Source organism: Myxine glutinosa, chromosome 1 (genome assembly GCF_964187855.1).
Source record: "Myxine glutinosa chromosome 1, kmMyxGlut1.1, whole genome shotgun sequence".
Lineage (NCBI taxonomy): Eukaryota > Metazoa > Chordata > Myxini > Myxiniformes > Myxinidae > Myxine > Myxine glutinosa.
In genome coordinates, this window is record NC_136261.1 from 347,862,096 (window position 1) to 347,888,177 (window position 26,082).

General features: G+C 40.7%; 1 protein-coding gene across 9 annotated transcripts in view; it reads left to right on the plus strand.

Moving 5' to 3' along the window:
• The first annotated feature begins 1,905 nt into the window (after positions 1-1,905).
• LOC137413066 (uncharacterized) overlaps positions 1,906-26,082 on the plus strand; it is a 39,585-nt gene continuing 15,408 nt past the window's right edge. For 2 of the 9 annotated variants that reach the window (XM_068098474.2, XM_068098491.2), the window contains exons 1-2: positions 1,917-2,045; positions 6,794-6,860. Coding sequence is in view for 2 of the 9 variants with exons in the window: in XM_068098456.2 (XP_067954557.2) it covers positions 4,144-4,207 (64 nt within the window). In the remaining 7 variants the exon portion in view is untranslated. Of the gene's footprint in view, positions 2,046-3,850; positions 4,208-6,793; positions 6,861-26,082 lie in introns of those variants that run through there. The other 7 variants (XM_078769884.1, XM_078769885.1, XM_068098483.2 and 4 more) reach the window with 7 other exon arrangements.

Consider the following 26,082-nt stretch of genomic DNA (forward strand, 5'->3'; position numbering starts at 1 on the left):
TTATTTTCATTATTAATCATTTATTTATTTTCTTTGTCATCTGGTCAATATCTCAGGCACCTTTTGAGCTAGGAAGCTGATATTTGGACATGCCAATGACCAAGTGATGTGGCTATAAAGGATATTTTTGATTTATTGATCAATGAATTAATCGATCAATTATTTATTGATTAATTAATGAATTGTTTAATTTTTTTATTAATGACTTATTTAATTAAATTTCTAAATGTTACATCTTCGGATGAAGCACAAGTGGTTTAGCTATGCTGTTAGCCAATTGATTAAGAAAATATTTTATGACAATCTTTTATTGATTTTAATTATGCAATTAATCAATCAAATATTGTGCACCTCCTTATCCAAATACAGTATCCATGAGCCACGCGGTGGTATTGCCGGGAGCCAGAGGCGCCCCGGCAATGCCACGCTGGAGGATATTTAATTATTTGGTATGGGGGCGGTGTACTTTGAATGTATCTGTACTTGTTTCCAGATATAGTTTCCCCTCACCCCTGGAAGTCGGGGTATAGGAATTTCCAACTTTACATACTTTTTTTCTTCCAAGAACCATACTGTCCTTAAAGTCCGCTGGTGAATCTGAAAGCAGAATGGGACAGGCCAGCCTTCATGTCCCCTCCGACTGATGTCACACTCATTCATTCAACGTTCTGCCTGCAAAGCACCAGGACGACAGTTTATAGTCCGGTTGGGAATCAAGCCACACTTGATAGCTCAAAGGTGACTATACTACGCTACCTGAGATATCTGGAGGGGTGTTCCATTAACCAATCAGCTTGATATTGCTCGCCAAGTGGCTTAGGAACTCAAGCAAACGCTCCAATGAAACTGCTGATAAGGAACGGCTGGCTCGGCAAGCGATAGCAAGCTGATTACTTCTGCCACTAAAGGTGGACATAGGGTATGTTTTCATTCCTGTCTGTCTCCATGTTGGTCTGTTTGCTTGTCTGTCTGTGAGCAGGATGTCTCAAAAGGTTGTGGACAGATTCGGACGAAATTTGATGGAGACGTTCAGGTTGCGTGTGTGACAAGGCTGACATGATTCAAATTTGGTGGAGACGTTCAGGTTGCGTGTGTGACAAGGCTGACATGATTCAAATTTGGTGGAGATACAAATCCGATTCCGGATCCAGGATATTTCAAAGTGATTCTTTCCTATTGAGTTTAAGGCTAAAATCGACATATAACATGATATTTCAAAAAGTTATGGACAGAATAGGACAAAACATGGTGGATGAGTTGGTTACATGACAATAACAAGCCGATACGATTTTGGTTCAGGTCCAAATCCAGATCCGCAGCCTCTTAGTGGATACAAAACGGAGACTGTTCAACCTGGTGGAGGTATGTATGCTCTCTACCGGGTGTCGTTCTAGTTGCTAATCGAACAACCCCCGGTATGTAGACTGTTCTTGTTTGTAACCACAAAGGATGCCCCATGAGGTACAATTTGGTAAACCTGATCCAATGAGAGACCAGATCAATGGTGTACAACACACACCTCCACTTTTCAAAGCACTTTAACCAACACCTTGTACCACAAAGGTGACATTAACAACGACACAACCACCGGACGATTCTTGACTTGAAAATAGAGGAGGGGATTTGGGGTGAGAGGTTGAGGGGAGGGGGGGGGGGAGGGAAACACTCAGGACAAGATTACTATTTGAAATGAGTAATTTAAGAATCTGTAACAACTCTCATTTTATTTAAGCGATGAAGGGCTCTTTGTGACGATGTGCCAAGACGTAGGTAACCCGACGAGCCAGTTGGTGGACGTTGGCCGACACCTGCACGCAGGGGCGTGCAGGTCGGGGAGCCCTCGTGGTACCTGTGACTGTTTCTCCCTGCCCACTTTTCCCACCCACCAATGCCCGAAGCAACCCCTCCCTATGTCCACACCCCAAGTTATAATCCTCGGCATCCCTTCCTCTCGCTGGAGACTCCGTTTTCAACTCCAGACCTTGTCTAACCGAGACAGAGATCGACCATCACCGAGACAGAGATCGACCTACCAGTCTTACAAGGTTTGTGTAATTATACACATTTTATGATATAGCTATCCGTTATGTAAAACTGGAATATAAAGGACTTTTGTTTATTTAAAAAAACTAGTTGTAGTTGTCTCACCCTTGTTTTCCAACATGTCAACTAAAGTTTCTCTCGCAGTCGTTTAAGTGCGTTGCTGTGATCATGACGTCACCATAGTCACGCATCGGAGCATTGGGACAACTTATAAATCAGGGTGTCTGCTGTATCGTGAGATATATCGTGTACTTACTAGTTACTACAATGTGTGTTGGCAAAACTCGTTCACAAACTCTCACAATTAGCAAAAGCATTATATAACATACAATATACATATTATGTATGTATGTATGTATGTATGTATGTATGTATGTATGTATGTATGTATGTATGTACGTACGTACGTACGTATATGTGTATATATATATATGTGTGTGTGTGTGTGCATGTATTTTAGAATATATATATATATACATACTTACTTACTTGTCTATACATAATGTGGATCAGACAATTACAAACAAAACACCAAAAATGAAACCAGAGGGACAAAGAGCAAAGTTACTTTGTCAGATTTGCCCAAACAGCTCTGTCAGCTGCGGCGGATTTCAGTTTGTCCGTATGTATTCCAGTCCCGCTGCAGACAATATTAATCAACGTCAGGTTCGGCCGACCAACTCTCCTGTCTGATGGCTTCCAAAGTCGGACGCTATTCCGAATACATACATATATTAATACAGGGTGTCCCATAAGTCTGGACGGCTTTTATTCACAGAACGTGTTCAATGTGTCCACCTTGTACCACCGCACACCCACCCCCCCCCCTCCTGATCCCCATCACTCCCCCTCTGGAACCAGAGGGCAACATAAGTGATTCATGATTTTTTTTCTTTGATATTTATCACGTTTTTTCATTTCATGATGTTCCAAGATTATGTTCTCTTTCTCTATCTCTTTCTCTTTCTCTCTCTCTCTCTCTCTCTCTCTCTCTCTCTCTCTCTCTCCTCTCTCTCTCTCTCTCTCTCTCTCTCTCTCTCTCTCTCAACAGCTGTTCACCACCATCTCTTCTCTTCGCCCATCCAAAACCTTGATCTTTTCTACCCCCGTTAATACACCCTAAATCCACGTCTTTCAATCTCCGATTTCATTCCTGAAATTCCTCATCGTGTCAATTTGTTTTATACCGTGTACCCCTCCCCCAGCCCTCTCCCTTCCACAGATCTCCCGATGTCCCTGCTCTCAAATGTTGTACTTGTGTGCTTCCCTCTCTCGCCCCATCTTGTCTCCCCCTCCCTTTATTATATGTTTTATGTGTCCGTTTATGTTTTTTGTGCTATTGTGTGTTTAATGTGCTAGCTCTTACACGAGCCTCGACCTTGTACACAAAAAAATAAAATTTGAAAACATATATGTGTATATATATATATATATATATACATACATATATATATATATATTTATATATTATCAATGTATACAGCATGTATATACATCTCTTATCTCTTATCTTCCCCTTTGCCCATACATACAATATATATATATATATAATTATATATTTATACATATACATATATGTATATATATGTATATATAAAGCCATAAAGCAATGCATGATTACAGTGGAGATGTCTATGACTAAACTCGATCGTTTTGATGATTATGTTGCTGTAATACGATACTTTTATCAAGTTACATCATCGCTTATGAAACATTAACATCTTCGAGCGGGCTAAACGCTGCAACAAACGACGTCACTGATCCCTTAAACTTTTGGAAACCTCTTCCGGATCGAGGCGTTTGTAACGGGAGTTTAATGAAACTTCCTTCGACTCGCAAAACGCCAAGATCGATGGTATTTATTTATTTATTTACTTGTTCATCTATTCATTTATTTTTCCGCCGCTTAAAGGTTCCAGGTGCAATCGAGTTGCCAAAGCACCCATGGGTGCGGTTGCCGGTCCCTCGAAGGGGTAAGGTATGCGTTCTTTGATAGACCGAGGGAAACGCCCGGGCTGAGTTGCCCAAAACACCGCGCTCTGATTCCCCGGGGGGGTTGAAAAGAGTCGACGTGGAGCAGAGGAGGGAAGTAGAGCCGCCATGAAGAGGCGAAGCCAGACACGACTGTACGTGCGACTACTTCTAATTATCCTTTTGCTCTCCTGTATGTTTTTGTGCGAGTGTCGTTTGACGTGCGTGGTCGGAATTCGCTCTCGGTTTCGCTCAAGTGAGACGCAAACAAAGTTAGCAAAGCGACATGACTTGGGTTTGGATTCCATTTCGATTTTCCGTGATGCTTTAAATGTTTCTGAACAAATTTAAGGGTTTTCCTATAATAATAACAATTATAATTATTATATTAAATAAACCGATTACCGAGCTGTTGGGTTATTAAATATGGTGGCCATGACGGTGTGTGTGTTATGGTTTATATTGAGCTTCACCCTCATGGCACTAATGGTGTTTTCCAGCAACATCTGCTTTGTCTCCTTTTTGAGAATCTTGCGCCATACTTTTATCATCATACTCTGTCACGTGTTAATAAATATTTTAAAGACCCGATGGTGGGTTAGGGGCAGTATATAGGGGCTGGTAGGATGGCCGGCCTAGAGCAGTGGTTCTGAACCCTTTTCAGTCGACATATCCTTGGTCTCACATACCCCCTCTCAATGGTGACTCGTGTTCCCTTTCCGGCATTAGTTGGTGGACGATAAAGATCCCACAATGTCCTTCACCAAGAGTCAGCGAGCTATCTCCAGCTCCCTGAATAAATTCCAAATTTCTGAACAAAATCTAACTACTGCTGGGAAGGCAATCAATAGCAAACTACCCATTATAACAATTACCGCATATATGTATGTATATTATATATATATATATATATATATATATATATATATATATATATATATATATATATATATATATATATATATATATATATATATATATATATATATGCATGTATGTATATAATGCAAGTTCCCCGATTGCATCTGATCGGGGTAATCATCGTAACCACAGCACATACAATGCTGAATGATACCTCATTTAAAAGCTCTTTGGTCCACACAATGCATGAGGAGGTTTAAAATGATTGTTATTCATGCAATCTCGAGTTATATTCATTTTTATGGTGCTCGTGGTGTATATGCTCAGTGTTTGGTTTGCACATACACAGGAAGTAAAAAAAAAACTATTTAGTCAATCTGTCTATATCTATCTATATATCGAAATATGTATAAAAAAAACAAAAAACATGCCTGATGAAGCCGTTCGTCCGTTTAGCCGCGTGACTATATGTCTATTAATTTATGTACTGTTTGAATGTCAGTTGCATTCTGTCTATTAATTATCTACTATGGAAATGTATCTTTTGACCCTTTGGATTGCTGAGGTCCCATAGACTTTAAAAGACCTTTTAAGACCCAAAATACCCTGAGGACCCTTAAATACCCAGAAGACCAAAAAAATTCCAGAGGACCCAAAAGACCACGAGGATCCAGAAGACCCCAAACTATATGTCAATTCCTTTCGCACTGTTTGAATGTTGGTTGCATCCTGTCTATTAATTACGTACTTGGGGAATGTACCTTTCGACGCTTTAGACTGCTGAGGCCCCTTAGACCTGTGAAAGCCTTTTAGGACCACCAAGACTTCTTAAGATCCCAGAAGACCCAGAGGACCTAAAATACCCTGAGGACTCAAAAGACCCCAAAGACCCAGCAGACCCTCAAAGACCCCCATTAGACCCCGAAGACCTTTTAGGCTCAAAATAACCAAAAGACCAGATTAATTTCCTTGGGCCCCTGCCGTTATGCTGTCAAAGGACATTCCTGTCAAACTCCCTAAATAGTCCACACTCTCATGTGAACTAATTCTCTTCTAACAGCCCAGTTCCATATATATATATACACTGAAAATTTTCAACCAGACAAAACAATTGAACCTGGGCGGCATATAGGCCATAGGTTTGGATTAATGTGCGTGCTTCTGTTTGTCTGTCCCACCCTGTTAAAAGCAGCCTAAGCCAAAAAAGCTGACAGTCTTGCGGCTAATGTTCCGCAAGGCTACTTTGTCTTGATTGCTCCCAAAGTTGTTTTTTTTCTTTACTGTTAAGAAATAGGATGATTTTGGAATCTGACACTTCTCTTGTACAGTATATATAATGGGATAATGCTGGAAGTAAAAGTTGCTTCATATTAATGCAATCCTACAGGATAAATGTCATATTAAAAACAAAGTTGTCCTCAAGAGGTTGCATCTTTACGCATATAAAGTGCAGATAGTGCAGCTTTTAGAACCGAGATGAATTGGACGTGGTGGTGCAGGAGTCCCCTGGCCTCCAATTTCCAAACCTCCGTTGCTGACATTGAAACACCTCTTGTAAGGATAACCAATTGCATCTGCAGTGTTACAAGGGATGTGTTGGCCAACACATGGATTGAAGTGGATTATCGCTTGAATGCACTACGTGCCACTAAAGGTGCACATGTTAAGTTAAGGTGCATTGAAGAAGACAAGAAACGTTATCGATTATGTAACATAATGCAAGAAACCGCATCATTGTATCTCTTTTGGTTTGGTTGTAATAAAAATTTAAAACCGGAACAAGACTTTGTGGACAGCCTGTACTTCGTTCCGAAACCTAAAATTATCTTCATATAATCCATGGTAAGTTTACCACGTCGAATTACTTGAATAAATCAATAAGTTGCAAAACTCATTTTACTCTTTTTTTTTCTTTAAGTGCCCGGTGCATACAACAACTCGACATTCCTGATTGAACCTCCCATCTTTGAGCTCCTTGAATCAGCGTGAGAATGAAAGGCTTCCTTTTTGTCCTTTTTGTCTATCTTGGTATTTTTACCACGAGCTTCTGCTAGTTTATTATTAATAGCACCATCACCATGAGCAAAAACTCCACGGACATTATCCGGACTGTTTAAAATTACATCCGAGTACAAAATGATATGCGATGCGTATATCACCAGAGATGGTAACGTTTACTTGTGGGGGAAGAGCATGCACACAGCAACAACCCCCGCGGGCACAGAGGAAGCGTATCTGATTCCCAGAGCACAGCCACGATTCCCCCCCATCAGTCTCTTCAATCCCATTCTTCCCTCCAGTGCTTCAAGACAGCTGTTCACCAAAATCCCAGATCAACTCCCATCCACAATCATTATGTTTTCCACCCACCATTAACCCTCCCCAAATCCACCTCTTTCCAAGTTTCCAGTTTTTCCTTCCACTTCTGTGATTGAGTTTTCGCAGCTGTATCCATTTTGTTTACCCCCATGTGTCCTTCCCTTGCTCTCATTCTCCCCCACATCCCTCATCCCTGCCCCTCTCTTTCTACTGCTCTTCTTATTCTGTTGCGTCCTGATCCGTTCTGTGTTTGAGCTCCTTCACGAGTCTCGACTCTGTATACAAACATCCTTGAAGCCATGTTGTACCTTGGGTTGCCTAGCTTTGCCAGCACTAACTTGAGGTAGCTAATTCGCTATATCTATACAAGTTCAGCCAGTAAGAAGCAGAAGATGAGAGCAGCCTCAGCCAAAAGGACCTGCAGTGGCCATCCAGGGTCAAGGGGCAAGAAAGAGGATGTGAGCTTGAAATCTTGGCTGAAAGTCTAAAATTCCTTTCGGTTTGCCTCAGCAACAATTACAGTAGGTGGTCCATTAGTGAATTCATGCGTTTACAAGAAGCGAGTTAATAAAACTCTATAAAGCACACGACTGTGAAGATATGTAAAAAAAAAATGGTAGTGGTGTCATTGTGTTGTATGTTTTGTTTGCATATTCAGTAGCAGATTGTTTAAGCAATGTTTTGTTCCAGTGTTACTGTGTGCATTGGTGCGTAAATGCAGAGCGATTACGTGAAACAGGTGTTGGGTATCTGGAATGGTTCACCTGCTGGGTAAGGCGAGGCAGATAGATGGCAGGAATGTGCACTATTTGCCAACAGCAACTGTTCCCTCCCAGCACTGCAAGAGCTCTCTTGCCAAAGCTGTTGCCTTACGCTTTATGAGTTTTTGTTCATCGTTTCATTTGACTCCCTTTATACCATAGCTCTGCTGGAATTTCCACTGAAGTGTTATTGACCCGGGATTGACCTGAAGTGTTATTCGAGTCATTCTACCAGTGTGAACGCAGGGCAGGTTCAGAATTGTAACTTTCCGCCATTTGTATCACATTCACACAAACATTCCAAGCAACAACACCAATAAATGCAAGGACTGGTTACCCTTTTTGTCTTCCTACTATTGTGTGTATGTGTGTCGTTGGGTGTGTCTCCATAATTTGGGTTTTAGAAGGAACGGAGTCCTCCCAGGACTCAACACATCCACCCCTGCTTCAGTGAAGGTTGCCATTCATGGGCTAAGTTTTGTTGTTGTCAGAGTTTTGTTCCAAGGGCTCTCTTCAGGATCGTCACTGGGCCCCGTACAGCTCCCATCTGCAGTTCGTTTTTCGTTCCCAGGGATGGTTTTTAAGATCTCTGTAAGGTTCTTTATCATTCCTGTTGCTCCAATTATCACTGGTACAATTTCGGCGCTCTTCAGCTTCCAAGATCTTTTAACTTCATTCTTGAGGTCCTCCTCGTATTTGATCATTTTCTTGATTTCTGGATTATTCAGGCCAAAATCGCTGGGTACTGAGATGTCGATCAGCAATGCTGTCTTTTCCTTTTTGTGCCTGAGTACAATGTCTGGTCGCAATGCTTTGTTTTATATGTTCACGCTGGATGGGATCAGATCATATGTGAGCATTATGTTCTTGTTTTCAGTGATTGCTTTTGGTTCATATTTCGCGTGTGTGCTGTTGGAATTGTGCACTACTTGCTGCGTAGTGATCGGTTGGCGCGGCTCTTCAGGAGTGCGAAGTCTTGATGGCGAGATGAAAATCTCACACAGCATTGGTGGCACTCAGGTTCTTTGGAAGAGAGCCCAAAACGGTTGGGAGGAGGGCAGATGATGATTGGGAAACCATCAACAAGAGCATGCTACGATGCTGCTTTGTGATTGATGGTCCAGGAAATATGACCCGTGATGGCTGCATACGCACCAATGAAAAATGCACAGGTGTGGTAAGACGGAGGCAAGGCAGACTTTCTAATCCTATATTTCCGACATAGTTTGCAACAGAAGTCTTTGAGACTGACTAATCTTCCAGGGCGATTTCAATGCCCGGGTTGATCATGACAGCTGGGGAGGCAACATTGGGCACTTTGGGCCTTCTTCTTCTTCTTTAGTGTATCATCAGATGGCCAGCTCAGTGTCGTGCAGCCATGCCCTCGTCTCTGGTCCTACGTCGAAGAGGCCGGCTTCTGAAGGTGGTCTGTATAGGGGGCAGGTGGTAATTATGTGTTCGGCAGTCTGCTCAGGCTCGTCACACTCGCATGCGGCGCTGTCTGCCAGGCCCCACATCTTCAGCGATGATTTGAAGCGGCCGACCCCCGTACGTAGACGGTTCAGCAAGGTCCATTGCAGGCGTGGTAGGTCTTCTCCTACGACGCCACCTCCTGGGTCCCAGGTGTAGCGGTGGATGCGGGTGGGCCCGGCCGTTTCCCACACCTGCTTCCAAGATGCCACCAGCCATGCGCTTCTAGACACGTCCTCAGGGATAGAACTGAGCATCTCTTGTGCCGCCTTGTTGGAGGGATGGCGGGACTTGAGTCTGCTTGGAGGCGCCACTATCGTTGTGGTGTTGTGCAGGATGTGCCAGTCGTGTTTCTGGGCATTCCTTGCCAGGGCGAGGGTAGCAGCCTCCCGTCGGAGGCCAGCCGGGGCGATTCCCGCTAGTAACTTTGGGCCTGATGAGTAACAATAATATGAGAAGGCTCTTGGACCTCTGTGCCTTGCATGACTTTACAATAAAGATCAGCTTTTGAGCCACTGCAGCATACACACAACCACTTGGGTGCACCCAATGATGCAACACTTAATATTAACTAAGATTATTTAAATATGCCATTGGAATGATGGGTACGATTCAGTGATCACTTGCACATTCTACAAAGCATACCTCTTCACTTATCATTACTTTGTGGTCTGCAACATCCACTACCATGATGGATGTAACAAATAAAAATAAAAAAAGCTCCCACAAACCTAATCAGTCACATTACAATACACCCAGACCACAAATCTAATCAGTAAAAAAAGCATTTGATTGGCCCATGCTGGATGTGAGGTGGAACCGACAACTGGAAGGTGCACTCCAGCAGGGATTTGACTGCACTCCACTCCTAAAGATACCAGGGTTAAGTAGAAACGGTTTAAGTCTGTGTCCCTGACAGCTGCTAAAGTTGCTGTGAAATGCATCACCAGGGAGATCAATCCAGCTGGTGGAGACCAAGTGTGCATTCTACATCTACCAATTGCAGTGATCCACGCTGCAGAACAAATAAGCCTATGTGCTGAGGTCCAATGAACTAACCACCACTGAAAAGGAAGCTTCATGGTCAGAGAAATTGAAAGTTCTCAGGCATATGACCCAAGGCTGTGTTTGGCATCATCAGGGGATTTATTTACAGTAAGTCCTCGATCTTCATCGTAAAGACGAAAGATGGTGAGCCAGTGTAGGACCCACAAGAACCACTGCTGATATTTGTGTGGTGCTTCCATAAGGTCTTGCTTTTGGGTCCACTACCTGGCCAGAACATAAAGCCGGTCTTAAACTCTCATGTTTTCGTTCTTTTGCTTCAATGAAGGCGCAATGCCTTCTTCTTGTTTGCCACAGCAGTTGGCATACTTTAATCAACATTATGATGATCCCATCCATTGTTATACCCCTGTGGGCAGGCTGAGGTTACACCCTCCAGAACAAGATCCAAGTATTTCTCCAGCCAAATAGCTAGATGCAACTCTAACCATCATTGAATTGCAGAGAGCCATACAGATACATAGCCTTGACCATGTAGCAAAGTCCATTGTGATTGCCTATGGCCTTGCACAATATATTCAAGGCTGCAGAGATTACAAGGGACCCTCCCCCCAGTCCCCCACCCAGGATTCAAAAGATGCTCTGGTTGTCCGCAACCTTAAGATTATGATGTAGTACCGATGTAGCTTGAGTGTACATACTATAGTATAAGGAAGACTATCTCACGTCCATCACACTGGCAAGCAGACAGAATCTGCTTCACTGTCTGCGGATCTGGAATTGATTAGAGGCCGGTATGCCAAATGTAACATTCCTTTCAATCCTGGAATATGTCACAGTCTCACCCTTTCCCTCCAGAAGGATCATTAAACAAATCCACCTATCTATTTCCCTCGTCGTTCACTCAAAGAGGGTCAGTCTCTTGAACGTCTCGGCCTCACCATCAGCCATGACCTTTCCTGGACTGACCACATTGCAATGCTGGCCTCCAAAGCCAGCCGGAGTCTTCTTTTTGTTTTACTGGCTCTTCTCCGTTCTTGCTTCCTCTGCTCTCTCAACCCTCTGACCCTCCCTAGTAACTCTGGGATACAGTGTTCTTCCAGTAACCCGCTTCTAGTTAAACTCCTAGTTTCCAGGCCGATTGCACACCTCTTTTCCCATTATGGAACTACGTTCCAGAGGCTGTCAATCCCACTCTTCCCTCCAGGGTTTCAAACAGATTGTGCACTACCATCTAATGTCATCCTCCTTATCTGCAATAATTTATACGCCCTTAGTTATACCGAGTCCAACCGTGAGAGTTACTGTCTCTCTCGTGAGAGTTATACCAATTATATATATATAATTATTTTCATTTATGTACTGTATATATTTTGTAGTCCACTTTGTAGTCCTCTTCCCACCTCTCTCCCTCTTCCCCTCTCTCTCTTCCCTTCTCTCTCTCTTCTTCTCCCCACCCGTCTCTCTTTCTCTCTCCTTTTTTTTTTTTTACCTGATGTGGTCAGACGGTCTCACTGCCAGTACATTGCCTTTTTGACATCTGTCAATTCTTTCCTTCATGAGCCGAGACTTAGTATACACATAAGTATATTGGGAAACAGCAAGGCTCAACAGTGGGCAGGGTATACTGTATTGGCATTATGTAAGTAGGGAAGCTGTTTTGGATGGATGATTCATTAAAGGATACTGTTGTAGCCAGGAGATTCCATTGGGTAGGACATCTTGCTCAGACGGAAGATGATGTCTCCCCAAGAAGCCCATGTTTGGATGGTTCTCACAGCTCCTTCTCATATACACACACACACACACACATATATATATATATACACACACACTCACACACACACACACACACACACACACACACACACACACACACACACACATATACATACACACACACACACATATACATACACACACACACACACACACACATATACATACACACACACACACACACACACACACATATATATATATATATAACCATACACAGACATATTATGTATATATTAAAGAGAGTGGAGGTGAGCTGGGCTGAATGGAATGTTGCTCCTGTTTATGCTGCTCCCAGGCAAGAAGGTGCAACATATGCCAGAGGTGTTTCAAAAGTGAAACAGTGCCGGACATGTTGCCAACATGGTGGGGTGCATACTGAAGATAAGCAAACCTATCGTGGTACATCCCTAATGGCCTTGTCTCGAGGTCGTTGTCATTGGTTATTATCTCAAGCGCATATGTGGGTTTCAGAAGGTGTGACGGAGCCCTCCCAGGTCTCTGTGTGTGTGTGAGAGAGAAAAGGGAAGATATGATTAGGGCTGAGGCTTGGGAGGGATATTTGCCGACATGATAAATGCACAAGGGGATTATTTATTAAATTGCAACAGTTGTTTTCAAGAGGAAGGTTCATGGATTTTTTTCTGCTCTGTCTCTTTCTCTCTCTCTCATCCTCCTTGTGTAGCCTCAACCTCCAGCGGCCTTGTAATGATGTTGATGTAGGTGTGAACATTTCATTTTAAAAAACAATATATCTTGTATCTCAGATGAAAACATGCATACTAATTTGATGTTTGATTGCCTTAACATCTCTCCAATCACTCTTGGACATAAAAACATATTGGTAAAAGTTGAATTTTTATTTAAAGATTTGTACAATCATTGTACAAATCTTCAAATAAATATTCTACTTTTACCAATATGTTTTTATGCTCTGCCTGCGTTAATTGTAGAAAACTATGCTCTTAGAATAGCTGTCACACACACACACACACACACACACACACACACACACACACACACATATATACATATATATATTTACATATATGTATATATATGTATATATATATATGTATATATTTACATTTATATTTATATATATTTACATATATGTATATATTTACATTTTTATTTTTATATATTTACATATATGTATATATTTACATTTATATTTGTATATATTTACATATATGTATATATTTATATTTATATTTATATATATTTACATATATGTATATATTTACATTTTTATTTATATATATTTACATATATGTATATATTTACATTTATATATATATATATATATATATATATATTTACATATATGTATATATATACATATTTATATTTATATATATTTACATATATGTATATATATATATTTGCATTTATATTTATATATATTTACATATATGTATATATATATATATTTACATTTATATTTATATATATTTACATATATGTATGTATATATTTACATTTATATTTATATATATTTACATATATGTATATATATATATATATTTACATTTATATTTACATTTATATTTATATATATTTACATATATGTATATATATATTTACATTTATATTTATATATATTTACATATATGTATATATATATATATATATATATATATATATATATATATATATATATATATATATATATTTACATATATGTATATATATATATATATATATTTACATTTATATTTACATATATGTATATATATATATATATATTTACATTTATATTTACATATATGTATATATATATATATATATTTACATTTATATTTACATATATGTATATATATATATATTTACATTTATATTTATATATATTTACATATATGTATATATATATTTACATTTATATTTATATATATTTACATATATGTATATATATATTTACATTTATATTTATATATATTTACATATATGTATATATATATTTACATTTATATTTATATATATTTACATATATGTATATATATATTTACATTTATATTTATATATATTTACATATATGTATATATATATATATATTTACATTTATATTTATATATATTTACATATATGTATATATATATATATTTACATTTATATTTATATATATTTACATATATGTATATATATATATATATATATATATTTATATTTATATATATTTACATATATGTATATATATATATATATATATATATATTTATATTTATATATATTTACATATATGTATATATATATATATATATATATATATATATATACATATATATATATATATTTACATTTATGTACTGTATATATATGTATATATATATTTCTATTTATTCACACATATGTACTGTATATATATGTATATGTATGTATATATATATATATATATATATATATATATATATATATATATATATATATATATATATATATATATATATTTACATACAGTCACGTGAAAAAGTAAGTACACCCCATGTAAAGTTTTGACTTTTTCAACATATTTCAATATACAGCTATTTGATCTTCATTTCAACAATATTGATAGATAAAGGTGATATAATATAACAAATATCATGAAACATTTACATTTTGTAGTCCATTATATAATTTAAATAAACATAAATGCAAATTTCGCATGTGGAAAAAGTAAGTACACCCCGACATTTATCACTACTTCAAATACCTAAAATGAGAATCAGGTGCACCAGCTGAGGTGCAAATGATTTGAACATCGTTAGAGAGGATCTTGGAGGAACCTGTCTTATTTAAACCTCAGACATTTGGTTTGGTTTGCTCTTTGTTGTTGAAGTGTGCGGCGTTACCATGCCGAGATCAAAATAGCTCTCTGAGGCCTTCAGAAAGAAGGTTATAGATGCCTACGAGTCTGGTAAGGGATTTAAAAAGATCTCCAAACAATTTGAAATCAATCATTCGACTGTCCGGAAGATCATCTCCAAGTGGAGAAGATTCCAAACAACTGCCAACTTGTTCAGGCCAGGCCGCCCCAGCAAGTTCAGCCCGAGAGCAGACCGCAAGATGCTGAAAGAAGTCTCTAAGAACCCCAGAATGTCATCACGGGACCTACAGGTAGCTCTTGCCACTGTTGATGTCAAAGTGTACGAGTCTACCATTAGAAAGAGGCTGCACAAATTTGATCTACATGGGAGGTGTGCTAGGAGGAAACCTTTGCTGTCCAGAAGAACATCAGGGCAAGTCTAAAGTTTGCCAATGAACACCTAGGCAAAGACCAGCACTTCTGGTAAAATGTGCTCTGGACAGATGAGTCAAAGGTAGAGCTATTTGGCCACAGTACCAGAAGACATGTTTGGCGAAAACGAAAGACAGCATTTGACCACAAGAACCTGATAACAACTGTAAAGCATGGTGGTGAAAATATTATGGTTTGGGGCAGCTTTGCTGCATCAGGGCCTGGGCAGCTCACCATCATAGAATCCACTATGAATTCTTCATTGTACCAGATGGTGCTTGAGGATAGTGTGAGGCCATCTGTCGGAAAGTTGAAGCTCAACCGAAGGTGGACCTTGCAACATTACAATGACCCTAAACATACCAGTAAATCCACCAAGGAATGGATGAAAAGAAAGAAATGGAGGGTTCTGGAATGGCCAAGTCAAAGCCAGGATCTAAATCCCATCGAGATGTTGTGGGGGGATTTGAAACGAGCTGTGCATGCAAGAAACCCCTCAAACATCGCACAGCTCAAATAATTCTGCATGGAGGAGTGGGCAAAAATTTCTCCCGGTCGATGTCAGAGACTGGTAGACAGTTATAAGAAACTCCTACTTGAGGTTGTTTCTGCCAAAGGGGGCAATACCACCTATTAGAGCTACGGGTGTACTTACTTTTTCCACATGCGAAATTTGCATATATGTTTATTTAAATTATACAATGGACTACAAAATGTAAATGTTTCATGATATTTGTTTTATTATATCACCTTTATCTCTCAATATTGTTGAAATGAAGATCAAATAGCTGTATGTTGAAATATGTTGAAAAAGTCAAAACATTACATGGGGTGTACTTACTTTTTCACGTGACTGTATATGTATACACGCTGATGCTCTTTATGTCTTCCCTCCTATAGAGTTCTGGGTGAGGCAGATTTGTCTTCCTGCTTCTTTCTTCTTTTTATTATTTTTTTTTTTGGGGGGGGGGGGGGGGGGGTTTGACTCAGCCTGTCATCCTTCCGAGGTCGGCAAATTGAGTACCAGTTCATTGGTAATTCCCTGTTTGTGGCAAGAGGCGACTAACAGGGTTGGTGGCAGGAAGGGCATCCGGCCGTAAAACATTGCTTCAAAAAGGGGACCAAGGTGCCCGAAAAAAGGCCAACCACTGCTCTGTGGGGAAAAGTGGCCTCTAAAGGTGTTTTTTTTTTTCTTCTTCTTTCTTCTTTTGCTCAAATGCTTTCTTTCTAACAAATTGCAATCACACACAATTTCTTAATTTGTGAAGCAATCCTCTTGAAATTTGGCATGGAGGTATCGTATTACAATACACCCAGACCACCATTTTCCTGTTTTGGCCCATGTTTCAACTTTAAAGGGTCAAAGGTGAAGCATTAAAAAAATCGCACATTTTGCCTTAATTGCTACTCCTTTGTATTTGAAATGATAGAGATTAAAGTTGGCACACAGGTTCTTTAATACAGTCCTTGTAGAGTTGTGTAAAAATTAATTATTTCGGATTAGTCTTTTTGGGGATTATTCAGGGGTCAAATGTCAAGTTCGGTCACAAAAGTCAGGTTTTTGGCTTGCCATGATTGTATTACAACCAAACCAGAGAATAATTGGTAAAATGATAAATTGCCACAGCCTTTACATAACTAAAAAGCATGCAGATATTATTACAGTGCCTTCCTTCCAATTTCACAGGGGTCAAAATTGGTCAAATTTTTTTTCGCGGTTTGGCCTACCGAGTCTTTATATTTAAATCAATGCAGGGAAGACTTGCCACACAAATACCATGGCACAGTTCTTTCAGACTATGATGGCAGGTAGACATTGGTCCTGTGCCTACCTTTTGATTGTGTAGCGGTCAATGTGGATGGACTGGAGGGGCGGGTGGTATCGGAGTGGGGACTATTTTGCACAAAGCTATTTTGAACAAACCTTAATGCACAAACTTGCACAAATTCAAAATGCACAAAGCTATTTTGGAAATGTCACACATCCATTAAGCCTGTACATATCCACCTTGGGTGTTGTCTCGTGGCATTAAAGGAATTATTTTATAACCGCCCTTATTGGGTGCTGCCCTTTTGAATGACAGTGTTGCTTTGTTAGCAGCCGGGATTGTAACGCCTAATGTTGCTAACACATTGAATAGACGCCATTATTTTACATAAAGAAACGTGGCAGCGTTTATGTCCTTCCCTACCCACAACCTCTCCCACATTGTAGTCTCCTCCCCTTCCCTTACTCTTATCTCTATCCAACTTCCTTTCCCTTCTCTCTACATCCTCCTACAATCCTTTTACTCTCTTATTACCTGGATTGAATGAATGAATGAATGAATGAATTATTACCTCGATTATTCTCCTTTATTACTTTCTATATCCTCTATTTAAAGTTAGTGGAAAACAGGATACATCTTTTGTCTTTTGCTTTGATTTTGCTTTTGTCAAAGCTATATTTTGCTGTGATTAGTGAAAAAATAAAAAAATGTTGTTTGGTGTTATTCTTGGCAAATTTTGTTTGAATAAAATTTAGTTCATAAAACGGTTAAAGCAAGACTTGATAGACAAAGCAAAGCAACAAATACACCTCTAATTCTATAATATTATAGCTGCTAAATTTAATTCCACAAGTCACGGAATGTATGTCAATTAAAGAGAGAAGCCATTGCAAAAAAGGTTACCAATCTATTTTACTTCCTAATTCATTCATGTGTCAATGCCCCCATGTTTTTGTGAACTCTAATATGAAATAGGCAAGGCCTAGAAACGACGAACAATTGGAGAAAACGAAATAACTGAAAACTAAATCCAGGGATGATTTTTTTTTTATCACACAATTGTGTCAACACTATATATATTGTCCCCTTACCAAGGGGGGGGATTAATCCCCTTGTTATTTCTGGGCTGGGCGGAACCGAGACTTGAAATGCCCCTTCTGGGCAAACGCAAAGTAGGGTTTCAGGACCAAGTCTCGCTCGTACCTAAATCCCTGCGCCACCACGGAAGCGAGGAAGCAAGCCTCGCACGAGCCACGTGTGGTTTGGATACGCCGAGCGGATTGAGTACCACATGGTCCATGCAGTTTAGGTAGTGGAACCCGATTCGAGCGGTTCTATTCGTACCACGCTTAGCCAATGAGGAAATCACAGGAACGATCGAATGGAAAAATGAAGAACACAGGTTTAATTATTCCCACACGTATGTACAATGATCGGGACGCAGAGACACAGGGCAGCACTTAGTCAGTCTTATCTTATCCCCCGGACTCGGGCCCATCACACTCACACAGGGAATTGCAGATGGATTGATGTCCCAGCCAGACGCGTCGACGTGGTCATCCAGAAACGGCCCCGTCCGGCTCTCCACGGTCCCAGCACGTCCTGCGAAGATGGCAGCAGGCGGTGGAAGGAACCTCGTAGCGCGTCTCCCGAACAAAGGTAGCCGATGAGGGATAACGAGAATGCGTGTCTCTCAGCGCGGCTTGCGATTACACAGCCGTTATCACTCGTGCGACTTAATGCACTGTATGTGGATTGGCCTCCAGCTCAACCGAGCGTCACTTTATAATAGCGCGTATTCCGGTTCATGTGCGTCTTTCTTCACCCGCGTATCTCTCACAGTTCTTTGACGCTCTCAACTTCTGCTCATCAACGATTCCTCTTGGTTGGTCAGTGCGCGCGAGTTCTCCGTTCATCAGCGAGTCCTCAAGTCCTCTCGAGTCCTCCCGGGGGCTTTGCGCGAGGGGTTATACAGATACGCCCCCGAACCTTCTCGAACCCTCTTGAACCTTCTTACCACGCCCTGTGACGCAGTGCTGCCGCCACAACCTCTGAGCCCTGATTGGCGGCTCGTGCTTACCGTCAGCTCCTCTGCCGCCCCTCATTCGGCTCCGCCTCGACCCTCCTAGGCCTGCCTCGTGTTAATTCGCCCAAAATGAACCAAAGTCAGCGCAAAGGGGCATGAGGCTAGGGAGGCTGGAAAGTCGGTAGAAGTAGGACCTATTCTCCTGACTCTACTCAATGCAGAACTAACATAGGAAAAGGACTAAGCTCACAAATACTAAGAGATAACTACACTATCGCAAGGCTACATGTTGCTTGTGTGACTAACTATGAGGGGGAAATTTTAACCTTTATTATACTGACTGTACAAAACTCAAAACCGCAACACTATATATATATATATATATATATATATATATATATATATATATATATATATATATATATATATATATATATATATATATATATACACACACACAACTACTTTGAATTTGTCTCTATGGTACTGCGTCATCATGAGCTATTCAAAGAATCAGATGATCACCCCAGTTGTGAACCTTGGTAGTTTCCGGTATCGCCTCCAGCGTGCGTTGAACGCAAACTAATTTTTATCTCCAGTTTGTTATCCTCGTTGGCTTTATTGGTTTCAATTCTACAAAAGATAATCAGTAAATGAAAATTGTTTTTCCTTGTTTTTTGGCGAATACACCCACAATGCAATAAAAATAAATATGGCAGCCTCCATGCAATGACCTAATGACTGATGTATTCGGCACGATTTCCAAACACGGTGGGGTGGAGACTTTCTTCCTCTTCATTTTGATTCTTTGTCTTATGTATATACGTGTTATCTACAGAAGGAACTCTTTGTTCGTTAATATAAAATATTTGAATGGTATCATACATCTGCTATACATGTACACATGCTGTTAGAGGTTGGTGTTCAAACCTCGGATCAATTGTACATGATAGAGTGTGCTGATTCATTAAATATAATGACAAAGATGCAATTAATTGTTTAGGAAATGCAAGATATCCTTTGAAAGTTTCTGGGGAAGGATGTATTTAGGAATATAAAGAGCGATTTTATTCCTCAAAAGGGAGTTTGGATGGTTGCTAAGAAGAGAAGTGAAGTATAAGTTAAATATATATATATATATATATAATATATATATATATATATATATATATATATATATATATATATATGCATTCAAGGGGGGAAAGGGGCAGAGCTTGGATTGTGCCAGTGGCGCATCACTTCCACATCTGGAAGAGAGGCAGAGCCTGGACTGTGCATAAATAAGGAGCTCATTCTGCTCACTCATTCTTCAGTTGATCGAATTCTTTATTTGCTTAGCAAAATCAAAGTACAATCCAATAGTATTATTATACTGATGAAAAACCAGCTCAGGCATTTTTAGTCCACCTGGAACGAAGTTCACGGGAGCCTATGCGATGGTGCGTCGTCCGTCCGTCAGTCTGTCCGTCCGTCCGTATAAACACTTGAAATTTCTTCTCTGAAACCACTGATGGGATTGCGACCAAATTTGGCAAAATTATACTTGTTATGTTGTGACTAAAGTTTGTTCACGGCATTTAAAAAAATCGGGGTCTAAGGGGGTCTACCGGGGGTCAAAGGGGATCCAGGTTTGACTCCCCCCAAAATAGGAATTTGCTTTTTGCTCTGAAACTACACACACTATTTCGATGACATTTGACCACAACCTTCACCACCCGTGATGTACCAAAGTTTGTTCACGGCATTAAAAAACAGGGCCCTGAAGGGGTTGACTGGGGGAGGGGGGGTGGGGGGGGGGAGGTGCCCCCCAAAATAGGTATTTTTTTGTTTGTTTGTTTAAAGTCTTATGATTATATTAGTATAATTCTACATGCTGTCTTGTCTTCTAGCAACCATTGAAATTGGTTTAAAATACCTTTAGTCAGTGCAGTATACTGTTTATTCTACCAGGTGAGCGCTAGGGGTATTGCCGCAATGTTTCATTGTGGGCTCCTCGTGAGTTGTTCTTCACGTGATTGAAGAAGGATGTCTGGCTCAAACTTGCACCTTTTTCCCAATAGTGACTGTTTCCATTGACACGAGCTAGGCATTTTTTTTATAGAACAGCTAAAGTTATCAGGAAGCAGTGTACCTGGTCAACACAAAGGACAGGCACATAACAAACGAGATCTGTGTAAATAAATAGAACAAGGCTAAAGACAAAATTGGCAATGTGTTTGTTGACAAGCGGAGAAGAGAGTTCATGAGCCGCCTTCTTTCTATCACCACTGTAGTGAGCACTTACTAAGGTTTAGGATCCTAAGAGGACAGAAAGCAATGCTTCGGTTCTGATTATTCAATGGCAGAACAATCAGCAACCATTTTGACTTGGTTTGGCAGCTCTAAATACTTACTGTACATGGCATGCAAAGAGCCTTTTTGTATCACAACTCATGCAGAAACGAAATGGTACTGTTCTGATGGGTGGATTACACACCAACGATGAAGTGTAGTGGAACATACAACAAACAACAACAACATGCATTTTAAGGCCATTTTCCCTGCTAGAGCGGGGGTTAGCCTTGCGGTCTCCCTGACAATCTTCTCCATTTTGCCATATTTTCTGCATCTCCCCTTGTTAACCCCCTTGCCCGCATTTCTTCTTCCACCATCTTTAGCCAAGTCTTTCTCGGTCTTCCCCGTCCTCTACTTCCTTCTACATTCATTTCCATCACTCTTCTCAACCAGTCACTTTAATCCTTCCTCAACACATGACCAAACCATCTCAACCTGTTCCTCTTCACAGCATCCATCACAGGCTCTATTCCCATCATCTTTCGCAATTCATCATTTGTCTTCCTCTCTCTCAACGATACTCCGTACATCCGTCGAACCATTCGCATTTCCACCCTTTCCAGCCTTCGTTGCTGCTCTACGTTCATTACCCAAGTCTCGCTCCCATAAATCATAACACTTCTCACACATGCAGCATACACCTTTCCCTTCAGCTTCAACGACACTCCCCTCCTCATCAGCATGTCACTCAGTTCCCGAAACTTCTTCCATGCACATCTCACTCTAGGAACCGTTGCCGAGTCTGATCCACCTTCTCCATTCAGCATGTCTCCGAGATAGCAAAATGTTTTCACACCTTCCAGATTCACGCCGTCTCCAAGATCCAACTCAACATTTCCTCCATCTGCAGCTCCCTCTGTGCACACCTTACATTGGAATGTAGCTGCCACACTGGTTAATGACCCTCTCAGACCACTACATTTTTGATGAGTGGAACATGCAGAATTAAATTTAATTGACAAATGTGATGTTCATCAGGAAGGACATTAAATGGGACCTAGTGGAATTGCGACAAAAGCAATGCTGGACTTGGGAAAATTAACAAAGAAGGGAGTCGGTGATAATTGTTTGTGCTGATGATTTGCTGATGGCGAAGAATAAATGGGGTACAAGACCTGACGTGAGGCAATCGATGACCAAGATTCCATTGGTATTTTTTTTTCAGGGATTGAGAATATCATAAAGAATCAATGGGGCATGATAAATCTGATCTTTGAAAAACCTGTTATTTACAGTACCAAATTCGAAGCATTGTCTGACATTAAGGGCTAATTTGTGACTTGTAGAAGAAAAGTTGATATGTATCCAAGAGAGCCTCTTCACTGGAATGGTGACCGGGAAATCGTGTTCTACACCAGCAATTCCTGTAAGGATCCTGACCAATATATGGTGTCGGCTACATACAGTACATGTTTAAGCAGCCATTGTACAGTTAACCAGGATTATGAATTTTAGCCAGGAAACAAGATATAAAAGTTAAAATTGTACTTTTGGCCTGGGGTGCAGTCTCTGGAAAACACAGAACTTGCCACTGCTAAAAATTGTCAGTTGCTTCACTAATAACCACCGTATAAGTCACTTCAGACGCCTTTTTGGCAATTCCAACCTCACCACCTCCCTTTCTTTGGGAAGGGAATCCATTTTCTTATCTTACTCACCTCCTGGATGGCAACTGACATGATCTACATGACCGGTTATATGAACGGAACCATTCTCACAAACTTCCATGCGAGCAGTGCGTTGCTTTCCTTTCCTTACTGAACTCACTGGGTGGTGTATAGATGGACTGGACTGGCAAGCTGGTCACGTGATTTGTAGGTGAGCAAGCACAAATTGTGAGCCAATGTTCAGGGCACTGTTTGATGGTGTGCCTGTGCTTCGTCGTGAAAGTGGTGTGCTGTTGTGCTGTTATAACGTTTTGTGGCACTGTATATGCTCCATGTGAGTGTTGTATGCTTACCTTGCTCATGCCATCTGCGTTGCACCCAAACGTTTTTGCCACATCTACAAATAGTTTGTATTGTGTCGCAATGACAATCGTTTCACTGGTTAGACCACCTTCAAGTACCAGATGCCGATGTTTAGTGGGTGTGATCCCTAATATACGGGTTCCACCCAAATCAAATTTGTGGCCAGATTGCACCTGTTGACTTGTAATACTAGACTGTCCCGCCGAGCCACATTTCCCTTTTATGTTCATCCAATCTTGATTTCAAACTTATTGGTTTCACCGATCTATGATTTACCACAATCCTTGCCGTCAGTGCAATATATATCACCCAGGATTTATCACCAATTGGAATAATTTCTGATTTTTATTCGGTTATAAAGCTATAAACGTTGCACAGTGGTTTGTGTGCTGAACCAATCTGAGCTCCAACAATATTTTGCCACTTCTTTCCGAGAGGCGTGGCGGGGCAATTAGAACACCCTGTTGTAGGGTGTTGTAAGGTATTTTGTGATCCCAGTGGGTGTTGTAAGGTACTTTGGGATCCCAGTGGGTGTTGTAAGGTATTTTGTGATCCCAGTGGGTGTTGTAAGGTACTTTGGGATCCCAGTGGGTGTTGTAAGGATTTTGAAACGCGATCGACATGGACCTTGCTCCCAAATCCAGAAGTGATGACGACGGTTTGTTGGTTTGATAATATCGTAATACAATAATGATTTAACATTAGATTTTGATATATCAATACCATAGTATTAATTTGTGCTTGGAATGATGAATGATGTTGCTTAGAATGAAAATACAGAGAACGTGCTGTCAATGTCTGACGTTCAACTGAAGGTGGCACAGGAATGTGGAATTCATTGGTTCATCGTTTGCCATTAGTCATTTTTTTAACCAAGTCATTCATGAACAACCTGAAGTCAAAATCTTTTAATACTTACATTATTTGCTAACTGGTATCCCCACCCAGGTCATACTATCCTCTTAAACTAAAGTATCAAACAAACCTGGCTACACCATTGTTAGACATTCGGTCTTGTTTGAAGACAGGTAGCAAACTCCTGTTGTACTTATTGTTCTGTTATATGTTTTGTACTCGTTTTACCTCCTTCGTTACGGCATCACTAGGGGATGAAACAATCCATACATAAGATATTCGTTTATGAGCAACACTACGATTATTACCTCCGCCACCAAAGGTGGATGGAGGTTATGTTTTCACCCGGGTCTGTCTTGTCTGTCTGTTTGTCTGTGAACAGGATATCTCAAAAGGTTGGGGACGGATTCGGACAACATTTGGCAGAGAGATAGTGCATGTGATAAGGAAGAATTGATTCAATTTTGGTGAAGATCCGGATTCGGATCCGGCTAGTATAATTTTTTGAAGTGATTCTTCACCATTGGGAGATGGGGCTAAAACCGATATTATAGCACGATGTCTCAAAAAGTTGTGGATGGATTTGGACAAAATATGTTGGACAGCTTGGGTGTGTGACAAGACTGAATTGATTCGATTTTGGTGAAGATCTGAATATGGATTCGGATACGAGAATTATTTAATTCCGAAGTGATTCTTCACCATTGAGTGAACAGGCTAAACCGATACGTAGCATGAAATCTCAAAAAGTTATGGATGGATTTGGATGTAACTTGGCAGAGAGGTTGGGTATGTGACCAGGAAGAATTGATTAGATTATAGTGAAGATCCAGTTCCGGATCTGGCTAGTAGAATCTTTTAAGTCGGATTCTTCACCATTGAGTGATAGGGCTAAAACCAATCGATACATGGCACGATATCTCAAAAAGTAATGGATGGATTTGGACAAAACTTAGTGGACAGCTTGGGTGTGTGACAAGGATGAATCAATTCGATTTTGGTGAATATCTGAATATGGATTCGGATAAGATTTAAAAAAAATTTAAGTGATTCTTCACCATTGAGAGGGACCCTGTGTACAGATGGGCAAAAAGCGATATACTGTATAACATTGAAGGAGCTGGGGCTCCCACGTCGATCGGAAGAATGGACGCGACAAAAAGCTGGAATTCATCTGAGTTGCTTTAATCGAATCAAACACTCAGGCACTCTGAAAACCCGTTTATCGGTCAGCAATATATATCTATTATCCCAGGGGGTTTGCCCAGGCCCGGCGCCAGGGGGCGTGGCCCAGCGTCCTGGCTGCGGCCTGGCAAGTTGAGGGCGAGCCTGGCATGCCCGGGCGTCCCGACCGAGGCCTGGCAAGTTGAGCGCGGGCCTGCCCGGGCGTCCTGGACGAGCCCGGCATGGTGATCGCTCCGCGTCCTTGATAGGTGCAAGGCGATTGTGAAACCCCAGCGGCAGCCGCTACACACGTCCCCCCAGAATCGACTTGCACCGGCAGGGTCAACTTGAGGGGGGTCCTGATGACCCGGCCGAAGCGACCCCTGGCGGGTCGTGGGAGGGGGTCCGGTGAGGTGGTGGGCGGTCGAGTGGGGGGCACCGTGGACGGGGGGCGGCCTCGCCGCGGCGGAAGGGCCACCCGTGGTGGGTGGTCGACGTCCACGTGCGCCGGCTTGAGGCGGTCCACTGCAATCCG